This window comes from Nerophis lumbriciformis, linkage group LG39, assembly GCF_033978685.3.
Source record: "Nerophis lumbriciformis linkage group LG39, RoL_Nlum_v2.1, whole genome shotgun sequence".
Classification (NCBI taxonomy): Eukaryota; Metazoa; Chordata; class Actinopteri; order Syngnathiformes; family Syngnathidae; genus Nerophis; species Nerophis lumbriciformis.
In genome coordinates, this window is record NC_084586.2 from 23,363,607 (window position 1) to 23,390,939 (window position 27,333).

Here is a 27,333-nt window from a genome sequence, read left to right on the forward strand (position 1 = left end):
CTTTTTCATTCCAGCTAGCGTAGCGGTTAGCATTGTGTGTCCGTGCTAGTTCCACATTTGACAACTTTTTTAACACACACCCTTAACCCCTAACCATGTATAGTAGTGTGTAGTGTGTTGGTGTCATGCAGTGTGTAGTGTGTAGTGTGTAGTGTGTAGTGTGTTGGTGTCATGCAGTGTGTAGTGTGTAGTGTGTTGGTGTCATGCAGTGTGTAGTGTGTAGTGTGTAGTGTGTAGGTGTCATGCAGTGTGTAGTGTGTAGTGTGTTGGTGTCATGCAGTGTGTAGTGTGTAGTGTGTAGTGTGTAGGTGTCATGCAGTGTGTAGTGTGTAGGTGTCATGTAGTGTGTAGTGTGTAGGTGTCATGCAGTGTGTAGTGTGTAGGTGTCATGCAGTGTGTAGTGTGTAGGTGTCATGTAGTGTGTAGTGTGTAGGTGTCATGCAGTGTGTAGTGTGTAGGTGTCATGTAGTGTGTAGGTGTCATGTAGTGTGTAGGTGTCATGTAGTGTGTAGGTGTCATGCAGTGTGTAGTGTGTAGGTGTCATGCAGTGTGTAGTGTGTAGGTGTCATGCAGTGTGTAGTGTGTAGGTGTCATGTAGTGTGTAGTGTGTAGGTGTCATGCAGTGTGTAGTGTGTAGGTGTCATGTAGTGTGTAGGTGTCATGTAGTGTGTAGGTGTCATGTAGTGTGTAGGTGTCATGCAGTGTGTAGTGTGTAGGTGTCATGCAGTGTGTAGTGTGTAGGTGTCATGCAGTGTGTAGTGTGTAGGTGTCATGCAGTGTGTAGTGTGTAGGTGTCATGCAGTGTGTAGTGTGTAGTGTGTAGGTGTCATGCAGTGTGTAGTGTGTAGTGTGTAGGTGTCATGCAGTGTGTAGTGTGTAGTGTGTAAGTGTCATGCAGTGTGTAGTGTGTAGTGTGTAGTGTGTAGGTGTCATGCAGTGTGTAGTGTGTAGTGTGTAGTGTGTAGTGTGTCTAACATGTTCCCTCCATCCCATCACAGTGTGTAAAGTTCCTGCCAGCATCCCAGAGGACTATTTGTCTGATGTGGATGATGAAGGTACTTCTCATCTTCTCATCTTCTCATCTTTTCATCCTCCTCATTCACTTTCCTCTCTCCATCATTTCTCTGCTGACATTCTTTTCTCCTATTTCACCTGAAAGCATCATTTTATTTACTTTTTGACCTTTAATGTGTGCACAGACATCAGGGGTGTCCAAACTTTCTCCCCTCAAAAATCAAAGCATATTTGATATTTTGTTCATTTTTAAAGCCAATACAATATATATATATATATATATATATATATATATATATATATATATATATATATATATATATATATATATATATATGTATGTGTGGGGAAAAAATCACAAGACTATTTCATCTCTACAGGCCTGTTTCATGAGGGGTTCCCTCAATCATCAGGAGATTTTAATGGGAGCATTCACATACCATGGTTTATATAGGGCACAGAGTGGGTGGGTACAGGCTGGCGTAGGGGCGTGGTGATTGGCTCATGTGTTACCTAGGAGGTGTTTCCGTCTGTGGCGGCATGCTGTTACAATTTCGCTGCGCTTGTTGAGGGATGACAGGTCTGGACGGTAAATAATAAACAGTTTCTCTTTCAAGCATAGGTTGCATCTTTTATTACCACTATTGTAAGGTGTGCTGGATGCAAGAATTTGCCATGTTATTGAATATTCAACATTATTGTCTTTGAGGTCCCAAATGTGTTTGCTGAGTTCTGTGGTATTCCGCAGGTTTTGGTTCCTGAAAGAAGCCTTGTGATTGTTCCATCTGGTTTTGAATTCACCCTCGGTTAATCCTACATATGTGTCGGATGTGTTAATGTCCTTGCGTGTTACCTTAGATTGGTAAACAACTGATGTTTGTAAGCACCCCCCGTTGAGAGGGCAATCAGGTTTCTTTCGACAGTTACATCCTTTGTTGGTTTTGGAGTCGCTCTGTCCGGGGGCCGACGGCTCATTTGCAATTGTTTTGTTGTGGTTTGAGATGATTTGTCGTATATTGTTCATGCAGCTGTAGCTCAATTTAATGTTGTTCTTGTTGAATACTTTTCTTAGGGTGTTGCCTTTGGGAAAGTGTTTGTCAATCAGAGTGAGGAATTTGTGGCCAATGTTAGTTGAGACGTTTTTGCTGTATGGGGGGTTGTACCAGATGATGTCGTTTCGTTTTCTGTTCTTTTTTGGTTGGTTTCCTGGCGTGGGTTCATATATATATATATATATATATATATATATATATATATATATATATATATATATATATATATATATATATATATGTCAATCATTCATAAAATACATTTTGATTCATTATTATTCTTTTTTGGGCATAGGCAGTTAAAAAAAAAGACACTTTTAAAGAAAAAAAAAGCAGCTTTGTGTTATTAGTCAACAATGCAACTTTGTCTCGTTACTTTTGCTCTTTAATTCCACTTTTATTGAAATAGTATTTTTAGAATCTAACCCTAACAGCTCTTTGGACCCCCTGGTGTGCTGGAGATAATATGTCATATTATATTTATTTATTTGTCACGTCTTCTGCTCCGCCTTCTCTCTTGGTTGCCATGGCGACAGGCTGGCGTTGTAGACTGAGTGTGTGTGCGTGTGTGTGTGTGTGTTTGTGTGAGCGCTTTCTTTTCTCTCTGCCCGTCTTGTTTGCACACACACTTACACACACACACACACACACACACACACACACACACACACACACACACACTTGATCCTTTGTGGCTTCACGCAGTGACACACAATGTTTTGTTGAAACAGAGGTGCATTATGGGAATGTCTGCATCAACTACTGCTGTAAGTGTAAAACAACAACTTTCTTTCTATTGAAACTAACACAAATAACCTGAGTGTGACTAAGTTTGGCTGGTGTGTGTAACCCTAATCTTTCATAGCACACACACACACACACACACACACACACACACACACACACACACACTCTAATTTGGGAGCGTCCACCCCCCCACACACTAAATAGTCAGTGCAAAGTGGTGTGGTGTCACGTGCTATAGTGACTAGTGGTGTGGTGTCACGAGCTATAGTGACTAGTGGTGTGGTGTCACGTGCTATAGTGACTAGTGGTGTGGTGTCACGTGCTATAGTGACTAGTGGTGTGGTGTCACGTCACGTGCTATAGTGACTAGTGGTGTGGTGTCACGTCACGTGCTATAGTGACTAGTGGTGTGGTGTCACGAGCTATAGTGACTAGTGGTGTGGTGTCACGTGCTATAGTGACTAGTGGTGTGGTGTCACGAGCTATAGTGACTAGTGGTGTGGTGTCACGTGCTATAGTGACTAGTCGTGTGGTGTCACGTCGTGTGCTATAGTGACTAGTGGTGTGGTGTCACGTCACGTGCTATAGTGACTAGTGGTGTGGTGTCACGAGCTATAGTGACTAGTGGTGTGGTGTCACGTGCTATAGTGACTAGTGGTGTGGTGTCACGTCATGTGCTATAGTGACTAGTGGTGTGGTGTCACGTCACGTGCTATAGTGACTAGTGGTGTGGTGTCACGAGCTATAGTGACTAGTGGTGTGGTGTATCGTGCTATAGTGACTAGTGGTGTGGTGTCACGTGCTATAGTGACTAGTGGTGTGGTGTCACGTCACGTGCTATAGTGACTAGTGGTGTGGTGTCACGTGCTATAGTGACTAGTGGTGTGGTGTCACGTGCTATAGTGACTAGTGGTGTGGTGTCACGTCACGTGCTATAGTGACTAGTGGTGTGGTGTATCGTGCCGTCTTATTTGCTTCTTACCTTTGTGATTAAGGCCTCTAATTCTTCTTCCTGTGCTCAGCTTGGCCATAGCTTCCCGTGCTAGCGACACACCTTTCTGTTTATCTGCATTTCCTGCCTGATTCATGAGAATAAAACATTGTCTTACCTGCACTTTGCCTCCGGAGTTCCCGTCTGCATCTCAGTGTTGTGTGTTGACATTTTGTGTTGGTTGGTTTTTTTTTTTTTATTGCAGCATGACTAGGGAAGGTTGTTTGCATGGGGTCATATATGTAGAAAAAAAATATACATATATTTATATATATATATAGGCTTTCAGTCACCTTTTTGGCTCTTCGGCTCTTGACCAAACTTTTTTAGCCCAATGCTAAAAATTTGATTTTAAAAGCCAAAATATGCCTGTTCACCATCTTCTGTCTCTACACTGTCTCGGCAGCGTGTTACATTATTGAATGTAACATGGCAGCGTGTTTACTTGTGTGTGATATCATGTGCGATACGAGCAGTCCTGCAGCCTGTTTACTTGTGTGTGATATCATGTGCGATACAAGCAGTCCTGCAGCCTGTTTACTTGTGTGTGATATCATGTGCGATACAAGCAGCCTGGCAGTGTGTTTACTTCTGTGTGATATCATGTGCGATACAAGCAGTCCTGCAGCCTGTTTACTTATTGTTAGCAGTACATGTTCCAACTCTAGTGTGTGTGTGTGTGTGTGTGTGTGTGTGTGTGTGTGTGTGTGTGTGTGTGTGTGTGTGTGTGTGTGTGTGTGCATATAAATACACCGCACTTGATGAAGCAAGTTAGTTAGCGGCAGACTTAATCAACTTTAGCGTGAGTCGCACACTGTCTGCTATTTGTGGCCCACTCACTCTCACACACACACACACACACACACACACACACACACACACACACACACTGGATTATCCGGTGGCAGGGAGGGGAGGCGGGAGAAAGCGGATCTGTTTGCGTGCTGGAGCTGGGCTGCGAGGGACAGGCGGTGCAGGCGGTGCAGGCGGTGCAGGCGGTGCAGGCGTGGCGCGTCACAGAAAGAGTGTTTAAAAAGTGTGAGATGGCGGAATGAAGAAAGTTGGAGGTGAGTTGTGGCGAGGACCCCAAAGAATGTCCTGGAATGTCATCAGATGAAAGTTGAAGGGGGAGGTGCGGCAGTGACAGGGGGGTGGAGTTAGGGGTTGGAATGGGGAGGTGCAGCAGTGACAGGGGGGTGGAGTTAGGGGTTGGAATGGGGAGGTGCAGCAGTGACAGGGGGGTGGAGTTAGGGGTTGGAATGGCGTCCCCCCCTTTCATTCTTTCTCTGGCCGTGGCTTCCCTTCCTGCATGCACTTGTCTTGTGACTCTGCAGCAGCTCATCTTCTCCTAAAGTACTTTTCTAGTAGTTGAGCGCTTGTTGGCTGGAGGTGTGGACTCCTTCTTCTCCGTGACGTCACCACTAATAAGTGTGAGTCGGCCATTCATCCTCCTCTCTCTCTCTCTCTCTCCATGTTTGTGTGGGCCAGGTGAGGACGCCATGACGGGGGACACGGACAAGTACCTGGCCCCCCAGGACCTGCGGGAGCTGGGCGACGACTCTCTGCCCCAGGAGGGCTACATGGGCTTCAGTGTGGGCGCTCGCTCGCAGAGGTAGGACGCCCGCCGCCTTTTGTCCGCCGTCACCCAGGGCATCAGGTCCTTGAACGCAACACTTTTTAATCATAAAACACTTTTTAATAATGTAACACTTTTGAAAAATGTTACACATTTGAATAATGTAGCACTTTTGAATATTGTAGCACTTTAATAAATGTTACACTTTTAATAATTGTTACACTTTTAATAAATGTTACACTTTTGAATAATGTAACACTTGTGAATAATGTAAAAACATTCAATAATGTAACAATTTTGAATAATGTAACAATTTTGAATAATGTTACACTTGATTAATGTAACACTTTTGAATTATGTAACACTTTTGAATAATGTAACACTTTTGAATAATGTAACACTTTAATAAATGTTACACTTTTAATAAATGTTACACTTTTGAATAATGTAAAAATTTGGAAAAATGTAACACTTTTGAATAATGTAAAAACATTCAATAATGTAACAATTTTGAATAATGTAACAATTTTGAATAATGTTACACTTGATTAATGTAACACTTTTGAATAATGTAAGCCTTTAGAATAATGTTACACTTGACTAATGTAACACTTCTGAATATTGCAACACTTTTAAATAATATAACAATTCTGAATAATGTAATAATTTCGAATAATGTAACACTTGAATAATGTAACAATTTCAAATAATGTAACACTTTAATTAATGTTACACTTTTGAAAAATGTTACACATTTGAATATTGTAGCACTTTAATAAATGTTACACTTTTAATAAATGTTACACTTTTGAATAATGTAAAAATTTGGAAAAATGTAACACTTTTGAATAATGTAACACTTGTGAATAATGTAAAAACATTCAATAATGTAACACTTTTGAATAATGTAACAATTTTGAATAATGTTACACTTGATTAATGTAACACTTTTGAATAATGTAACACTTTTGAATAATGTAACACTTTTTAATAATGTAACACTTTAATAAATGTTACACTTTTGAATAATGTAAACATTTGGAAAAATTTAACACTTTTGAATAATGTAAAAACATTCAATAATATAACACTTTTGAATAATGTAACAATTTTGAATAATGTTACACTTGATTAATGTAACACTTTTGAATAATGTAAGCCTTTTGAATAATGTTACACTTGACTAATGTAACACTTCTGAATATTGCAACACTTTTAAATAATATAACAATTCTGAATAATGTAATAATTTCAAATAATGTAACAATTTCAAATAATGTAACACTTTAATTAATGTTACACTTTTGAAAAATGTAAAAATTTGGAAAAATGTAACACTTTTGAATAATGTAAACATTTGGAAAAATTTAACACTTTTGAATAATGTAAAAACATTCAATAATATAACACTTTTGAATAATGTAACAATTTTGAATAATGTTACACTTGATTAATGTAACACTTTTGAATAATGTAAGCCTTTTGAATAATGTTACACTTGACTAATGTAACACTTCTGAATATTGCAACACTTTTAAATAATATAACAATTCTGAATAATGTAATAATTTCAAATAATGTAACAATTTCAAATAATGTAACACTTTAATTAATGTTACACTTTTGAAAAATGTAAAAATTTGGAAAAATGTAACACTTTTGAATAATGTAACACTTGTGAATAATGTAAAAACATTCAATAATGTAACACTTTTGAATAATGTAACAATTTTGAATAATGTAACAATTTTGAATAATGTTACACTTGATTAATGTAACACTTTTGAATAATGTAACACTTTTGAATAATGTAACACTTTTTAATAATGTAACACTTTAATAAATGTTACACTTTTAATAAATGTTACACTTTTGAATAATGTAAAAATTTGGAAAAATGTAACACTTTTGAATAATGTAAAAACATTCAATAATATAACACTTTTGAATAATGTAACAATTTTGAATAATGTTACACTTGATTAATGTAACACTTTTGAATGATGTAAGCCTTTTGAATAATGTTACACTTGACTAATGTAACACTTCTGAATATTTCAACACTTTTAAATAATAGAACAATTCTGAATAATGTAATAATTTCAAATAATGTAACACTTTAATTAATGTTACACTTTTGAAAAATGTAAAAATTTGGAAAAATGTAACACTTTTGAATAATGTAACACTTGTGAATAATGTAAAAACATTCAATAATGTAACACTTTTGAATAATGTAACAATTTTGAATAATGTAACAATTTTGAATAATGTTACACTTGATTAATGTAACACTTTTGAATAATGTAACACTTTTGAATAATGTAACACTTTTGAATAATGTAACACTTTAATAAATGTTACACTTTTAATAAATGTTACACTTTTGAATAATGTAAAAATTTGGAAAAATGTAACACTTTTGAATAATGTAAAAACATTCAATAATGTAACAATTTTGAATAATGTAACAATTTTGAATAATGTTACACTTGATTAATGTAACACTTTTGAATAATGTAACCCTTTTGAATAATGTTACACTTGACTAATGTAACACTTCTGAATATTGCAACACTTTTAAATAATATAACAATTCTGAATAATGTAATAATTTCGAATAATGTAACACTTGAATAATGTAACAATTTCAAATAATGTAACACTTTAATTAATGTTGCACTTTTGAAAAAGGTAACACTTGAATGATGCTACAATTTTGAATAAGGTAACACTTCTGAATATTGTAACACTTTTAATTAATGTTACGCTTTTGAATAATGTAACAATTTAAAATAATGTAAGACTTTAATAATGTAACAATTTCAAATAATGTAACGCTTTAATAATGTAACAATTTCAAATAATGTAACACTTTTAAATATTGTTACACTTTTGAAAAAGGTAACAATTTTGAATAATGTAACACTTCAATAATGTAACAATTTTGAAAAATTTAACAATTTTGAATAATGTAACACTTCAATAATGTAACAATTATGAATAATGCAACATGTGTGAATAATGCAACATGCTTGAATAATGTAACACTTTCGAATAATGTACACTTTTAAATATTGTAACACTTTCTATTAATGTAACACTTTTAAATAATGTAACACTTTTAAATAATGTAACACTTTTTAATAATGTTAACATTTTGAATAATGTAACAATTATGAATAATGTAACACTTTTCAATAATGTAACAATGTTTAATAATGTAACAATTTTGAAGACTGTAACACTTTTAAATAATGTAACACTTTTTAATAATGTAACAATTTTGAATAATGTAAAAAAAAACTTGAATAATTTAACACTTTTGAATAATGTAACGATTTTTGATCATGTAAACATTTTGAATAATGTAACACTTGAATAATGTAATAATTTCAAATAATGTAACACTTGAATAATGTAACAATTTCAAATAATGTAACACTTTAATTAATGTTACACTTTTGAAAAAGGTAACACTTGAATAATGTTACAATTTTGAATAAGGTAACACTTCTGAATATTGTAACACTTTTAATTAATGTTACACTTTTGAATAATGTAACAATTTAAAATAATATAAGACTTTAATAATGTAACAATTTCAAATAATGTAACACTTATAAATATTGTTACACTTTTGAAAAAGGTAACAATTTTGAATAATGTAACACTTCAATAATGTAACAATTTTGAAAAATTTAACAATTTTGAATAATGTAACACTTCAATAATGTAACAATTATGAATAATGCAACATGTTTGAATAATGTAACGCTTTCTAATAATGTACACTTTTAAATATGGTAACACTTTCTATTAATGTAACACTTTTAAATAATGTAACACTTTTAAATAATGTAACACTTTTTGATAATGTTAATATTTTGAATAATGTAACAATTATGAATAATGTAACACTTTCCAATAATGTAACAATGTTTAATAATGTAACAATTGTGAATACTGTAACACTTTTAAATAATGTAACACTTTTTAATAATGTAACAATTTTGAATAATGTAAGGAAAAATTGAATAATGTAACACTTTTGAATAATGTAACGATTTTTGATCATGTAAAAATTTTGAATAATGTAACACTTGAATAATGTAAAAAAAAATATTAATGTAAAACTTTTGAATAATTTAACACTTTTTGATAATGTAACAATTTTTGATAATGTAACAATTTTTGATAATGTACCACTTTTGAATAATGTATTATCAAGTACACTCACTCATTAGCATTAAATCATTTTACATCATGACATGTAAATAATAATTGTACTGTAATCACTTTTCTGATAACCATGTTGAAGTAAATGTCGATATCGACTCTTACGCAATAGGATGGGTGTGTGTGTGTGTGTGTGTGTGTGTGTGTGTGTGTGTGTGTGTGTGTGTGTGTGTGTGTGTGTGTGTCGCTGCATGTTTGAGGAGTGACACACTTGTCCAGCGAACCACAGGAAATTAGAAACATGTTCGATATTCCATAGCCCTGAGCACCGCCTGTGTGTGTGTGTGTGTGTGTGTGTGTGTGTGTGTGTGTGTGTGTGTGTGTGTGTGTGTGTGTGTGTGTGTGTGTGTGTGTGTGTGTGTGTGTGTGTGTGTGTGTGTGTGTGTGTGTGTGTGTGTGTGTGTGTGTGTGTTCAGACCAGGAAGTAAAGCAAAGGGGTGAAAAGTTCATATGAATGAGTTTAGTTATGTTGTGTTCAAGGATGCTGGGAAATTGGAAAAACCCCAATTTAAAATGTCCGACCTTTGACCTAAAAGTGTGCCAATCAAAAGTAAAAAAAGAAAAAAAAGGTGGCTGACCACCATTCTGTTTTTTCACTTGATGTTGGGAATTCCCAGTGTTGTTGAATGCATCATGCAATGTCCCTCCATTGGCTCCTCCCTTCTCCTCCTGTGTTCCATCCTACTTTCTCTCTTCTTCTCTCCTCATTAAGTCCCAAAGTCAGGTAAGTAAGGCTGACGGCATGCTGAGGCCCCGCCCCCTCCCCTTACGGATGATGTCATAACTTCCTGCTGCCACCTGACTAACTTCCTGACAGACCAGTGGTGTTCCTGTGATGTCTTTTTGCTTTCTTTCACGAGCTTCCGGGGACCTGAACCGTGTTATGCCCAAATAAGGACGTTGTTATGCCCAAATAAGGATGTTGTTATGCCCAAATAAGGAAGTGGTTATGCCCAAAGAAGGATGTTGTTATGCTCAAATAAGGAAGTTGCTATGCCCTAATAAGGAAGTTGTTACGCCCAAATAAGGTAGTTGTTATGCCCAAATAAGGAAGTTGTTATGCCCAAATAAGGAAGTTCTTATGCCCAAATAAGGATGTTGTTATGCTCAAATAAGGAAGTTGCTATGCCCAAATAAGGAAGTTGTTACGCCCAAATAAGGAAGTTGTTACGCCCAAATAAGGAAGTTGTTACGCCCAAATAAGGAAGTTGTCACGCCCAAATAAGGAAGTTGTTATGCCCAAATAAGGAAGTTGCTATGCCCAAATAAGGAAGTTGTTACGCCCAAATAAGGAAGTTGTTACGCCCAAATAAGGAAGTTGTTACGCCCAAATAAGGAAGTTGTCACGCCCAAATAAGGACGTTGTTATGCTCAAATAAGGAAGTTGCTATGCCCTAATAAGGACGTTGTTATGCCCAAATAAGGAAGTTGTTATGCCCAAATAAGGAAGTTGTTATGCCCAAATAAGGAAGTTGTTATGCCCAAATAAGGAAGTTGTTATGCCCAAATACGGACGTTGTTATGCTCAAATAAGGAAGTTGCTATGCCCAAATAAGGAAGTTGTTATGCCCAAATAAGGAAGTTGTGTCTTTGTGCGTGTCATGGCCAAAAGAATGCACAATTAACATTTAGTTTTATTTGTTGAGTGCGCTTCCTGACCGGCCACTTCATTAGGTACACTATCTTGTACCGGATACTGGTCCTCAAAAACAAGAATCAGATGATATCGGCTTGCACTTAAAATGTGTGATATCATGTGCGATACGAGCAGCCCGGCAGTGTGTTTACTTCTGTGTGATATCATGTGCGATACAAGCAGTCCTGCAGCCTGTTTACTTGTGTGTGATATCATGTGCGATACGATCAGTCCGGCAGTGTGTTTACTTGTGTGTGATATCATGTGCAATACAAGCAGTCCTGCAGCCTGTTTACTTGTGTGTGATATCATGTGCGATACGAGCAGTCCTGCAGCCTGTTTACTTGTGTGTGATATCATGTGCGATACGAGCAGTCCGGCAGTGTGTTTACTTGTGTGATATCATGTGCAATACAAGCAGTCCTGCAGCCTGTTTACTTATGTGTGATATCATGTGCGATACGAGCAGCCCGGCAGCGTGTTTACTTGTGTGTGATATCATGTGCGATACAATCAGTCCGGCAGTGTGTTTACTTGTGTGATATCATGTGCAATACAAGCAGTCCTGCAGCCTGTTTACTTGTGTGTGATATCATGTGCGATACGAGCAGTCCTGCAGCCTGTTTACTTGTGTGTGATATCATGTGCGATACGAGCAGCCCGGCAGCCTGTTTACTTGTGTGTGATATCATGTGCGATACAAGCAGCCCGGCAGCGTGTTTACTTCTGTGTGATATCATGTGCGATACGAGCAGCCCTGCAGCCTGTTTACTTGTGTGTGATATCATGTGCGATACAAGCAGTCCGGCAGCGTGTTTACTTGTGTATGATATCATGTGCGATACGAGCAGCCCGGCAGCGTGTTTACTTGTGTGTGATATCATGTGCGATACAAGCAGTCCTGCAGTCTGTTGCCATGGCAACCTCACCCAGGTGTCTCTGGCCAAGCTGCTATTGTGTTGAAGTGATGTGCACTTTGGGACTATTCTGTCTTTGGGGGGGGGAGCAAAGAACTTGTGTCAGGTCTGAGTTCTGCTGGTTCTGGTTCTGGTTCCTGGAAGCTGCATGCATTTAATGTTTATTTTTTTTGTTTTTCTGTTCACCTCTCCTTTACCCCCCCCCCCCCCCCCCCCCCCCCCCCCCCCCCCCCGACCTCATCATTGTTGTCGTGGTAACGCGTGACCTGCACCAAGCCTGCGTTCCTTCAGTTCTGATAGGTCCAACACTCTCAACCGCAGCTCCTTCACGCGGGACAGCATGATGATCGAGGAGATGCTGGCGCCCAGCAGGGACTTGGTACGTACCTCCACATCTTTTCTTCTGGAACATTCCATCCACATCTTCCTTCTGGAACATTCCAGTCTTTATATTCAATTGAATAGACTGCAAAGACAAGATATTTCATGTTCACACTGGTTATTTTTTGCAAATATTAGCTCATTTGGAATTTGATGCCTGCAACATGTTTCAAAAAAGCTGGCACAAGTGGCAAAAAAGAGTGAGAAAGTTGAGGAATGCTCATCAAAGACTTATTTGGAACATCCCACAGGTGAACAGGCTAATTGGGAACAGGTGGGTGCCATGATTGGCTATAAAAGCAGCTTCCATTCACAAACAAGGACGGGGCGAGGGTCACCACTTTGTCAACAAATGCCTGAGCAAATTGTTTAAGAACAACATTTCTCAACAATTCAGGGATTTCACCATCTACGCTCCGTAATATCATCAAAAGGTTCAGAGAATGTGGAGAAATCACTGCAGGTAAGCCGTGATATTACACACCTTGGATCCCTACTGCATCAAAAAGCCACATCAGTGTGTAAAGGATATCACCACATGGGCTCAGGAACACTTCAGAAAACCACTGTCAGTAACTACAGTTGGTCGCTACATCTGTAAGTGCAAGTTAAAACTCTACTATGCAAAGCCACAGATATTTATCAACAACACCCGGAAATGCTTGGCTGGGCCCTGAGCTCATTTTAGATGGATTGATGAAAAGTGGAAAAGTGTTCTGTCGTCTTGACGAGAAACTGTGGACGTCGTGTCCTCCGGACCGAAGAGGAAAAGAAGCATGGGGACTGTTCTAGGGTGAAAGTGTAAAAGGCAGCATGTGTGATGGTATGGGGGTGTATTAGTGGCCAAGACATGGGTAACTTACACATCTGTGAAGGCACCATTAATGCTGAAAGGTACATACAGCGTCTGGAGCAACATATGTTCGCATCCAAGCAACGTTATCACGGACGCCCCTGCTTATTTCAGCGAGACGATGCCAAGCCAGGTGTTACAACAGTGTGGCTTCATAGTATGTGATTATTTGCCAAAAAATACCAAAGTTTCTCAGTGTGAACATGAAATATCTTGTCTTTGCAGTCTATTCAATTGAATATAAGTTGAAAAGGATTTATTTTATTTAGCATTTACACAACCTGACAACTTCACTGCTTTTGTACTTTGTAAGATGAGTCGTTCATTCTGCCCGAAAAACGACTTAAAATCCTATTTTTCTTCCAGTTTTGTCTTCCATATCTCAGAATAGAGCACCAAGCGTAAAGCAGTATCAGGCTATGTTAGCATTAGCAGCACTAGCGGTGAGTTAGCATTAGCAGCACTAGCGGTGAGTTAGCATTAGCAGCACTAGCGGTGAGTTAGCATTAGCAGCATTAGCGTGAGTTAGCATTAGCAGCACTAGCGGTGAGTTAGCATTAGCAGCACTAGCGGCGAGTTAGCATTAGCCGCATTAGCGGTGAGTTAGCATTAGCAGCACTAGCGGTGAGTTAGCATTAGCAGCACTAGCGGTGAGTTAGCATTAGCAGCACTAGTGGCGAGTTAGCAGTAGCCGCATTAGGGGTGAGTTAGCATTAGCAGCACTAGCGGTGAGTTAGCATTAGCAGTACTAGCGGTGAGTTAGCATTAGCAGCACTAGCGGCGAGTTAGCATTAGCCGCATTAGCGGTGAGTTAGCATTAGCAGCACTAGCGGTGAGTTAGCATTAGCAGTGCTAGTGGTGAGTTAGCATTAGCAGCACTAGTGGCGAGTTAGCATTAGCCGCACTAGCGGTGAGTTAGCATTAGCAGCATTAGCGGTGAGTTAGCATTAGCAGCACTAGCGGTGAGTTAGCATTAGCCGCACTAGCGGTGAGTTAGCATTAGCAGCATTAGCGGTGAGTTAGCATTAGCAGCACTAGCGGTGAATTAGCATTAGCAGCACTAGCGGTGAGTTAGCATTAGCAGCACTAGCGGTGAGTTAGCATTAGCAGCACTAGCGGTGAGTTAGCATTAGCAGCACTAGCGGTGAGTTAGCATTAGTAGCACTAGCGGTGAGTTAGCATTAGCATTACTAGCGGTGAGTTAGCATTAGCAGCACTAGCGGTGAGTTAGCATTAGCAGCACTGGCAGTGAGTTAGCATTAGCAGCACTAGCGGTGAGTTAGCATTAGCAGCACTAGCGGTGAGTTAGCATTAGCAGCACTAGCGGTGAGTTAGCATTGGCAGCACTAGCGGTGAGTTAGCATTAGCAGCACTAGCGGCGAGTTAGCATTAGCAGCACTAGCGGCGAGTTAGCATTAGCCGCACTAGCGGTGAGTTAGCATTAGCCGCACTAGCGGTGAGTTAGCATTAGCAGTACTAGTGGTGAGTTAGCATTAGCAGCACTAGCGGTGAGTTAGCATTAGCCGCACTAGCGGTGAGTTAGCATTAGCAGCACTAGCGGTGAGTTAGCATTAGCAACACTAGGCTCTTAGAACATGAATATTTGACTTTCCATGCGGCTGCTGTGTCGTTAATGTGAAGAACTAAAGTGAGTTTTTATCAAAGAAGACTTTTATTCCGCTCCCATGGTTTTACCTTTTAGGTGAGACGGTGACAGAAGTATGTCGTACCACGCTAACGTTAGCGTGACAAGGTTTTAAGCTAGCATGTTTCCAGCCGCTACGTTGCTAACTTGACTGGTTTGGGCCTACAAATGCTGGCTTTGGATGGTTAGCGCCATCCTAGAAGTACGCTAACAATTTCCTATGTTATGCTAACATGAACATGCTAGAGTTTTATGCTAGCATTTTTTTCAAATTGTATGAAAAATTGGTTTTGATACTTTGCGTCATTTTGGAAGTATCCTAGCTGGTCACGTGCTAACATGCTAACATTACCATGTTAATGTTTTTTATGCCAACATTTGTTGTAATTATATCCCTTTAAACCTGAAAATCAGCTTTTGACAGTTAGCGCCATCCTAAAAGTACACTTACTTTTCGTATGGTATGCTAACATTAGCATGCTAAAGTTTTATTCTTGCATTTTTGCTCATTTTAGTTGTTTAAACCTGAAAATCAGCTTTTGACAGTTAGCGCCATCCTAAAAGTACACTTACTTTTCGTATGGTATGCTAACATTAGCATGCTAAAGTTTTATTCTTGCATTTTTGCTCATTTTAGTTATTTAAACCTGAAAATCAGCTTTTGACAGTTAGCGCCATCCTAAAAGTACACTTACTTTTCGTATGGTATGCTAACATTAGCATGCTAAAGTTTTATTCTTGCATTTTTGCTCATTTTAGTTATTTAAACCTGAAAATCAGCTTTTGACAGTTAGCGCCATCCTAAAAGTACACTTACTTTTCGTATGGTATGCTAACATTAGCATGCTAAAGTTTTATTCTTGCATTTTTGCTCATTTTAATGATTTAAACCTGAAAATCAGCTTTTGACAGTTAGCGCCATCCTAAAAGTACACTTACTTTTCGTATGGTATGCTAACATTAGCATGCTAAAGTTTTATTCTTGCATTTTTGCTCATTTTAGTTATTTAAACCTGAAAATCAGCTTTTGACAGTTAGCGCCATCCTAAAAGTACACTTACTTTTCGTATGGTATGCTAACATTAGCATGCTAAAGTTTTATTCTTGCATTTTTGCTCATTTTAGTTATTTAAACCTGAAAATCAGCTTTTGACAGTTAGCGCCATCCTAAAAGTACACTTACTTTTCGTATGGTATGCTAACATTAGCATGCTAAAGTTTTATTCTTGCATTTTTGCTCATTTTAGTTATTTAAACCTGAAAATCAGCTTTTGACAGTTAGCGCCATCCTAAAAGTACACTTACTTTTCGTATGGTATGCTAACATTAGCATGCTAAAGTTTTATTCTTGCATTTTTGCTCATTTTAGTTATTTAAACCTGAAAATCAGCTTTTGACAGTTAGTGCCATCCTAAAAGTACACTTACTTTTCGTATGGTATGCTAACATTAGCATGCTAAAGTTTTATTCTTGCATTTTTGCTCATTTTAATGATTTAAACCTGAAAATCAGCTTTTGACAGTTAGCGCCATCCTAAAAGTACACTTACTTTTCGTATGGTATGCTAACATTAGCATGCTAAAGTTTTATTCTTGCATTTTTGCTCATTTTAGTTATTTAAACCTGAAAATCAGCTTTTGACAGTTAGCGCCATCCTAAAAGTACACTTACTTTTCGTATGGTATGCTAACATTAGCATGCTAAAGTTTTATTCTTGCGTTTTTGCTCATTTTAGTTATTTAAACCTGAAAAAAAATCATGGCTTTTGATAGTTGGCGCCATCTTAGAAGTACACATAATCTTTTAATGCTAACAGTAACATGCTAAAGTTTGATGCTAGTATTTGTGATCATTCAATGTGTTTATAAATCATTTTGATACTTTGCATCATTTCAGAATTATCCTACCTGCTAACATTATTATGATATCATTTTCGCTAATTTCATTAATTTAAACCAAAAAATAAAAATCATACGTTTTGCTAGTTGCCGCCATCCTAGAAGTACGCTAACATTACCTATGTTATGCTAACATTAGCATGCTAAAACTTAATGCTAGCATTCGTTTCTAATTTCATTTATGTAATAACTAAAAAATAACTGTGCCATCTAGGACGCATCTTATCTGGTCACTTGCTAGCATGCTAACGTTAGCATGAAAATGTTTCATGGTAGCATTTGAGCTCATTTTGATCATTCAAACCCAAATAGAGACATGTCTCCATCTCCCGACTATGTTACAGTATCAGTGCAGTGTTAGTACAGCTAGTGAGTGTGCCACACACTCACTACTCGTGAATCAGTCGCTTACATCGGACATTTGACATCCAAGTTGATATCGTCTGATGTGTATCGGACCGATATGGGATGGGGACAGCCCTACGGTCAATAATGGTGTATCAGTATGAGGACCCCTGCAGTGTATCAGAATGAGGACCCCTGCAGTGTATCAGTATGAGGACCCCTGTAGTGTATCAGTATGAGGACCCCTGTAGTGTATCACTATGAGGACCCCTGCAGTGTATCAGCATGAGGACCCCTGTAGTGTATCAGCATGAGGACCCCTGTAGTGTATCAGTATGAGGACCCCTGTAGTGTATCAGCATGAGGACCCCTGTAGTGTATCAGCATGAGGACCCCTGTAGTGTATCAGTATGAGGACCCCTGTAGTGTATCACTATGAGGACCCCTGTAGTGTATCACTATGAGGACCCCTGTAGTGTATCAGTATGAGGACCCCTGTAGTGTATCAGTATGAGGACCCCTGTAGTGTATCAGCATGAGGACCCCTGTAGTGTATCACTATTAGGACCCCTGTAGTGTATCACTATGAGGACCCCTGTAGTGTATCAGTATGAGGACCCCTGTAGTGTATCAGCATGAGGACCCCTGTAGTGTATCACTATGAGGACCCCTGTAGTGTATCAGTATGAGGACCCCTGTAGTGTATCACTATGAGGACCCCTGTAGTATATCACTATGAGGACCCCTGTAGTGTATCAGCATGAGGACCCCTGTAGTGTATCAGCATGAGGACCCCTGTAGTGTATCACTATGAGGACCCCTGTAGTGTATCAGCATGAGGACCCCTGTAATGTATCAATATGAGGACCCCTGTAGTGTATCACTATGAGGACCCCTGTAGTGTATCAGTATGAGGACCCCTGTAGTGTATCACTATGAGGACCCCTGTAGTATATCACTATGAGGACCCCTGTAGTGTATCAGCATGAGGACCCCTGTAATGTATCAATATGAGGACCCCTGTAGTGTATCACTATGAGGACCCCTGTAGTGTATCAGTATGAGGACCCCTGTAGTGTATCACTATGAGGACCCCTGTAGTGTATCAGCATGAGGACCCCTGTAGTGTATCAGCATGAGGACCCCTGTAGTGTATCACATGACAGTATGGTTGAGTGGAGGACAAGAAGAAAGTTTGTATACCAACGAGGTGTTTGTGTGTGCTGCAGATGCTCTGCAAGGAAAAGTCATTGAGGGTAGAAGACCACAACAAGGTAGACCTGCTGGCATGATGACTTTTATCATGTCTCACTGATCCATGTGTGACCTTCACAAAGACTGTTGAAGGACACATGCTGCACTGAATGTTGATTTATGTCCATTGTTGTTGTTGTTGTTGTTGTTCTGACATCATCGATGCTACTTCCTGTGCGCTACATGTCTCCCCGACTCAACTTCCTGTCTCCCCGCCAGCACCTGGCGGCGGCCAAAGACCAGGACCAGGACTCCTTGAGGAGGTACAGCTGGACGCCAGAGACCATGGACAACATCAACATGGTCTCCTCACCTGTCCACTCTGGGTGAGTCAACATGCTGGAAATATATTCTATTATATATATATATATATATATATATATATATATATATATATATATATATATATATATATATATATATATATATGTATATATATATATATATATATATATATATATATATATACATATATATATATATACATATATATAGATTCAATTGAATAGACTGCAAAGACAAGATATTTCATATTCACACTGAGAAACTTTGCAAATAATCATGAAGTTAGAATGTAATGGCAGCAACACATTGCAAAAAAGGCATTTTTACCAGTGTGTTACATGGCCTTTCCTTTTAACAACACTCAGTAAAGGTTTGGGAACTGAGGAGACACATTTTCAGTGTCTGGACTACAGGCAGGCCAGTCTAGTACCTGCACTCTTTTACTATGAAGCCATGCTGTTGTAACACCTGGCTTGGCATCGCCTTGCTGAAATAAGCAGGGGCGTCCATGATAACGACAGTCCACTTTCCGGGTGTTGTTGATAAATATCTGTGGCTTTGCATAGTAGAGTTTTAACTTGCACTTACAGATGTAGCGACCAACTGTAGTTACTGACAGTGGTTTTCTGAAGTGTTCCTGAGCCCATGTGGTGATATCCTTTACACACTGATGTGGCTTTTTGATGCAGTTGCGCCTGAGGGATCCAAGGTGTGTAATATCACGGCTTACGTGCAGTGATTTCTCCACATTCTCTGAACCTTTTGATGATATTACGGACCCCTAAATTCCTTGTTGAGAAATGTTGTTCTTAAACAATTTGTTGACAAAGTGGTGACCCTCGCCCCCGTCCTTGTTTGTGAATGGCTGAGCATTTCATGAAAGCTGCCTTTATAGCCAATCATGGCACCCACCTGTTCCCAATTAGCCTGTTCACCTGTGGGATGTTCCAAATAAGTCTTTGATGAGCATTCCTCAACTTTATCACTCTTTTTTGCCACTTGTGCCAGCTTTTTTGCATCAAATTCCAAATGAGCTAATATTTGCAAAAAAAACTAAGAAAGTTTCTCAGTGTGAACATGAAATATCTTGTCTTTGCAGTCTATTCAATTGAATATAAGTTGAAAAGGATTTGTTGTATTCTCTTTTTATTGACCATTTACACAACGTGACAACTTGTGTCCATGTACAGTATATATGTATATGTACAGTACATATAACATGTAGGTGAGTATATATATACTCACCTACATCATGTGACACGGTTGTGTTGTCGTCCATCCCGCAGTTTTTCCTCTCCGCTCCCGCAGTACGACAGCAGGTGACTCACGGGTGTGCTTGTTGTTGTTTGTGTTGTTTGGGGTGACATCACTAACCCTCACCTCCAACACCCACTTCCTGCTTCCATCTTTGACACACAAGCAGCCACACTAACCTTGCACACACACACACACACACACACACACACACACACACACACACACACTTGTGAAGTGGAATGACTCGTATATTGTGTTGTTGTGTTGTTGGTCAGCTACACACTAACCTGACATGTGACCAAAGCTGAGCGCTGTAGTTCTGTGTGTGTAAGTACTAGTGTTGTCTCCATACCAATATATTAGTACCGCTACCAAAATGTATTTCCGTACTTTTCTAAATAAAGGGGACCACAAAAAATGTCATTATTGTCTTTATTTGTACCAAAAATGTTAGTGTACATGAAACATATGTTTATTATTGTCATTTATTCCTTAAATAAAATAGTAAACATACTAGACAACTTATTCTTCTTTTTCAAATATTTTATTTAAAAAATTTAAACATTTTAAATTTTAAAGTGTTTTAAAATTTAAAATTTTACAAATTTAAAATTTTAATAATTTTTAAAATGTTAAATTCTACAAATTTAAAATTTTAATAATTTTAAATTTTTAAAATTTAAAATTTTACAAATTTAAATTTTTTTAAATTTAAAATTTTAAAAATATCTATATTTTTTAAAATTTACAATTTTTAAAATTTACAATTTTTAAAATTTACAATTTTTAAAATTTACAATTTTTAAAATTTAAAATTTTTAAAATTTAAACATTTTTAAATTTAAAATTAAAATTTTTTAAAATTTACAATTTTTTAAATTTAACATTTTTAAAATGTAAAAATTTTTAAATTTAAAATTTTTTTAATTTAAAATTTTTAAAAAAAATTAAATTTTTAAATTTTTAAAATTTAAATTTTTTACAATTTAAAATTTTTAAATTTTAAAATTGTTAAAATTTAAATTTTTTAAAATTTTAAATTTTAAATATAAAATTTAAAATTTTAAATGTAAAATTTTTAAATTTTAAATTTTTTTATTTTTAAATTGTTAAAATTTACCATTTTTTAAATTTTAAATTTTTTAAATTTTAAATTTTTAAAAACCTAAATGTGTGGTATCGTCCAAAACTAATGTAAAGTATCAAAGAAGAGAAGAATAAGTTGTCTAGTATGTTCACTATTTTATTTAAGGAGTAAATGACAATAATAAACATATGTTTCATGTACACTAACATTTTTTGAAAAAGATAAGTATTTAAAAATTTTAAAAATTTTAATTCTAAATTAAAAAAAAATAAATTTAAATGCAAAATTTTAAATTTTAAAAATAAAAATTTTGAAAAAGAATAAGTTGTCGAGTATGTTCACTATTTATTTAAGGACTAAATTACAATAATAAACATGTTTCATGTACACTAAGATTTTTTGAAAAAGAAAAATATTTAACATTTTTTAAATTTAAAATTTTAATATTTTAACATTTAAAATTTAAAAATTTAAAAATTTTTAAATTTAAAATTTTTAAAATTTAAAATGTTAATTTTTTTTAATTTTATAGGTATCGATCCGATACCAAGTAAATACGGGATCATGCAATAAAATATAATACTTCATAAACCAATAATAATATGGTTAAGAAATACTGATGTAAAGGGTAGGTGTCGCGCTGTTTTCTGTTTCAACATGTTCCATTTCCACTTCTGTTAAAATGTAATAATCACTTATTCTTCTCTTCTTTGATACTTGACATTAGTTTTGGACGATACCACACATTTAGGTATCGATCCGATACCAAGTAGTTACAGGATCATACATTGGTCATATTCAAAGTCCTCATGTGTCCAGGGACGTATTTACTGACTTTATAAACATAATATATATGTACATATTTCTGCACCATGACTAGGGGAGGTTGTTTCGATCGGGTCATATATGTGAATGCTGTGGTTGTTGAACAACTAATGGCCACTGACTTGAGTTATTTATGTTGGCCACCAGATGGCAAAAAAAAACAGCATTACTGTCTATTTTTAAATAATATGAAGACATTGCGTTTAGCCAAATGGAAAATGGCAGCCGTAGTTTGGATATGTTGGGATGACAAAAGTCAAATCTTCATTTTTGTAGAAGGTTCCATTTAAAAAAGACACAGAACTGCAGCAGCCGCTGACTTTGGAGAATTCTTTGTTGATCTCCGTCTGTGACCGCATGCTTGACTTCCTGTCCCGCAGGTTCCTGGTCAGCTTCATGGTGGACGCCCGGGGCGGCTCCATGCGGGGGAGTCGCCACAACGGCATGCGCATCATCATCCCGCCCAGGAAGTGCACGGCGCCCACGCGCATCACCTGTCGCCTGGTCAAACGCCACAAGCTGGCGTCGCCGCCCCCCATGGTGGAGGGGGAGGGCCCGGCCAGCCGGCTGGTGGAGGTGGGCCCGGCCGGCGCTCAGTTCCTGGGGTAAGTAAGGCGTGTGGCGCCGCTTTGGTTTGACCACATCTACCCCCTCCCTCCCCCCGTGCTTCCTGCCGCCGCCGTTTCCCCGCCATCGTTGTTTCTAACTTTTGTGAAACAATAAAAAGTCAACATGGAACTTGCTGCTGTAGCTCCGCCCACTGTCCCCTCATTGGCTGCCTCCTGTGAGTGGACAACTCTGTAAAAAAAAGACCACTTTAGGAAGGTGTCTTGTGCCACAAAAGTCTTGGTCTGCGTCCCCCCCGAGCTCACAAGTGTGTGTGTGTGTCTTGTGTGTGTGTGTGTGTGTGTGTGTGTGTGTGTGTGTGTGTGTGTGTGTGCGGCGGGCGAAGTAAGCTCCATCTTCCCAGACAGCCGCCGGCTCTTAATGAAGGCGAGAGCCTGGTTAGTCCAGTTCTCCAGCTGGGACCCCGAGGAACTAGATTTGTTGGGTAGGAACCAAGAACCAAACCCCCCGCCCCCTCCACCTCCCCGTGACCCCCCCACCCCCTCCACACTGCACCCCCTCGCCGCTGTGTCTTGCTGATTGTTTTTACACGGGGGAACTGAAGGTGGTTTTGGGGACATTTGACATGTGGACAAAAGTAAGGGGTCACAGGAAGTGAGTTTGACCAGGCCAGACGGACGCATCAAAGTAGGATGTGGGTTGGATGTCAGTTTGTGTGGACAACTCATCAGGTCCTGGCTCACAGTTCAGTTAGAAGGTCGTTTTTTTCTTTTGTCTTTTGTTTTTTTAATTTATATAGATATATTTTTTTAAGTTTTGCTTTTTATTTTATTTATTTATTTGTTGTATTTTTCTTCCCCCAAACCTTTGATTATGTATTTTTTTATGTATTATTTTTATTTATATATATATTTGTTTTAAGTTTTGTTTTTATTTTCATTTTATTTTTGGCTTTATTTTATTTATTCCCTCTAAACTTTTTTTGTATTTTTTTTATTATTATTTATATATATATATATATATATATATATATATATATATATATATATATATATATATATATATAAAGTATAATAGGCTCCAGCGCCCCCCGCGACCCCAAATGGAATAAGCGGTAGCTATATACGTATATATGTAAATATATGTATATATATATATATATGTATATGTATATATATGTATATATGTATATGTATATATATGTATATATGTATATATATATATATATATATATATATATACCTGTATATATTCTTTCCCCAAACTTTTGTTTTTGTATTTTGTTAAGTATTATTTTTATTTTTATATATATTTCTTTTAAGTTTTGTTTTTATTTTCAATTTATTTTTTGCTTTTTTTGTATTTTTTATTATTTCATATATATATATATATATATATATATATATATATATATATGTGTACATATGTGTATATATATGTACAGTATATGTGTATATATGTATGTATATATATATATATATATATATATATATATATATATATATATATATATATATATAAAATAATAAAAAATACAAAAAAAGTTTAGAGGGAATAAAAAAAAATAAATAAAAAAAATAAAAAAATAAAAATAAAAAAATATATATATATATATATATATATTCTTTCCCCAAACCTTTGTTTTTGTAGTTTTGTATGTATTATTATTATTATTATTTTTTTTTTTTTAAGTTTTGTTTTTATTTTCATTTTATTTTTTGATTTATTTTATTTATCCCCTCTATATGTATGTATATATACAAACCCTGTTTCCATATGAGTTGGGAAATTGTGTTAGATGTAAATATAAACGGAATACAATGATTTGCAAATCCTTTTTCACCCATATTCAATTGAATGCACTACAATGACAAGATATTTGACGTTCAAACTCATAAACTTTTTTTTTTTTTTGCAAATAATAATTAACTTAGAATTTCATGGCTGCAACACGTGCCAAAGTAGTTGGGAAAGGGCATGTTCACCACTGTGTTACATGGCCTTTCCTTTTAACAACACTCAGTAAAGGTTTGGGAACTGAGGAGACACATTTTTGAAGCTTCTCAGGTGGAATTCTTTCCCATTCTTGCTTGATGTACAGCTTAAGTTGTTCAACAGTCTCCCTTCTCATATTTTAGCCTTCACACATTTTCAATGTCTGGACTACAGGCAGGCCAGTCTAGTACCCGCACTCTTTTACTATGAAGCCACGTTGATGTAACACGTGGCTTGGCATTGTCTTGCTGAAATAAGCAGGGGCGTCCATGGTAACGTTGCTTGGATGGCAACACATGTTGCTCCAAAAGCTGTATGTACCTTTCAGCATTAATGGTGCCTTCACAGATGTGTAAGTTACCCATGTCTTGGCCACTAATACACCCCCATACCATCACACATGCTGCCTTTTACACTTTGCGCCTAGAACAATCCGGATGGTTCTTTTCCTCTTTGGTCCGGAGGACACGACGTCCACAGTTTCCAAAAACAATTTGAAATGTGGACTCGTCAGACCACAGAACACTTTTCCACTTTGTATCAGTCCATCTTAGATGAGCTCAGGCCCAGCGAAGCCGACGGCGTTTCTGGGTGTTGTTGATAAACGGTTTTCGCCTTGCATAGGAGAGTTTTAACTCGCACTTACAGATGTAGCGACCAACTGTAGTTACTGACAGTGGGTTTCTGAAGTGTTCCTGAGCCCATGTGGTGATATCCTTTACACACTGATGTGGCTTGTTGATGCAGTACAGCCTGAGGGATGGAAGGTCACGGGCTTAGCTGCTTACGTGCAGTGATTTCTCCACATTCTCTGAACCCTTTGATGATATTACGGAGCGTAGATGGTGAAATCCCTAAATTCCTTGCAATAGCTGCTTGAGAAAGGTTTTTCTTAAACTGTTCAACAATTTGCTCACGCATTTGTTGACAAAGTGGTGACCCTCGCCCTATCCTTGTTTGTGAATGACTGAGCATTTCATGGAATCTACTTTTATACCCAATCATGGCACCCACCTGTTCCCAATTAGCCTGCACACCTGTGGGATGTTCCAAATAAGTGTTTGATGAGCATTCCTCAACTTTATCAGTATTTATTGCCACCTTTCACAACTTCTTTGTCACGTGTTGCTGCCATCAAATTCTAAAGTTAATAATTATTTGCAAAAAAAAAAAAAAGTTTATGAGTTTGAACATCAAATATGTTGTCTTTGTAGCATATTCAACTGAATATGGCTTGAAAATGATTTGCAAATCATTGTATTCCGTTTATATTTACATCTAACACAATTTCCCAACTCATATGGAAACGGGGTTTGTATATATATATATATATATATATATATATATATATATATATATATATATATATATATTTATTTATTTATTTATTTATGAATGTATTTATTTATTTTTGGTTTTGTTTGTTTGTTTTTTATTTTAATTTTATGTTTTTTATTTTTTTTTCTTATTCCCCCCCCAAACCTAACACAATTTTCTAAGTATCTACAAGAATGAAGAACTCAATACTTTTGTCCATATAAATTCAAAGTGGGACTCGTCAGTTGTCAATTCTCCCTAAAACTACACCACGTAGCCTTGAATCCATTGCCGTTACTTCTCCTTTCATTACGAGATTTTATTTTGGCGGGGCCTCTAGTGGTCTACAATGGCTGTTTGGACTGGACTGTGCTTTTTTTTTACGGCATGTGACTTTTGTTTCCTTTCGGACCGTCACTTCCTGTTAACTTCACAACTCGTCATAGCCAAGATCGGACACTTCCTGGTGGTCTTCTTCTGGGTCTCGGACTCTCTTTGAAAAGATTCCAACCAACGGAAAACGCAACAACTTTGGTCTTGGCCACTTTTGCTCCATCCTCATATTCCAATGACGAGCTTCTGTCGCTCTTTAAAGACGTTCGTAAAAACCGAGGGACGAGGTCTACTTCCTGTATTGAGTTGACGGACACAGCTCCACGCCACAAAACCCCTCGGGCCGCTCTTGTGTTTTTCCCGCTTGTCTGTCAGTGGTCTGTGGTTGTGCGCTTGTTACCACTTCTCTTCTGTTGCCATCACGCTTTGCTCCTTGGAACAGTCGTAAGGTTTCTCTTGGTCACTCCTCATTCAACGCTTTGACCATCCTGAATGTGCCATTGGTGGACCGCACGGCCATGTTTGTACCAAGAAACTTCAGCATTGGGCGGAGCTAAACACATCGATGACATTTCTCTGACCGTTTAAGGGGTGTGGTCCTGCTAAGAAGGCTTGCTACAAACATGACTGACACCCTTTCACACCTGCACCTGTTGTAGCTCTGGATGGTAGATTGGTGTCAGATCTTGCTGCTGAAGTCCTGGCTTCTGTCTCCCAGGCCCGTGATAGTGGAGATCCCCCACTTTGGCTCCATGCGGGGGCAGGAGCGAGAACTCATCCTACTGCGGAGCGAGAACGGAGAAGCCTGGAAGGAGCACCTGTACGACTGTAAGACCGAGGACCTGCGTCAGCTCCTCAACGGCATGGATGAAGGTAAAAGACCCACTGGCTTTCAATCTTTGGGACGGAACGCTAGTAAGGATGGGTACTGTGGAAGGATGCAGATATGTTTAAGAGTTATTTCTTTTTACATAGTCATGTTTAGAGTATTTAGTACTTTTCCTTTGTTTATTCTACCAGTCTCTCTTTGTCTTCAGATTGTCTGTTTTATGTCTCAACCTTAGAATGCGAAAAAATCCCCCAGTGGTTTCTTATCAGTGTTGCGAGGGGGAGATGGCG

At 37.5% G+C, this 27,333-nt stretch overlaps 1 protein-coding gene across 8 annotated transcripts in view; it reads left to right on the plus strand.

Moving 5' to 3' along the window:
- Positions 1–27,333, plus strand: part of LOC133577950 (ankyrin-3-like) — a 213,807-nt gene that overhangs the window by 126,815 nt on the left and 59,659 nt on the right. For 5 of the 8 annotated variants that reach the window (XM_072912710.1, XM_072912712.1, XM_072912711.1 and 2 more), the window contains exons 24-33: positions 999–1,055; positions 2,798–2,833; positions 5,293–5,416; positions 12,449–12,551; positions 18,524–18,568; positions 18,768–18,874; positions 20,120–20,152; positions 22,383–22,607; positions 22,955–23,053; positions 26,933–27,087. In XM_072912710.1, the coding sequence (XP_072768811.1) occupies positions 999–1,055; positions 2,798–2,833; positions 5,293–5,416; positions 12,449–12,551; positions 18,524–18,568; positions 18,768–18,874; positions 20,120–20,152; positions 22,383–22,607; positions 22,955–23,053; positions 26,933–27,087 (984 nt within the window). The remainder of the gene's footprint in view (positions 1–998; positions 1,056–2,797; positions 2,834–5,292; positions 5,417–12,448; positions 12,552–18,523; positions 18,569–18,767; positions 18,875–20,119; positions 20,153–22,382; positions 22,608–22,954; positions 23,054–26,932; positions 27,088–27,333) is intronic. The other 3 variants (XM_072912714.1, XM_072912715.1, XM_072912709.1) reach the window with 2 other exon arrangements.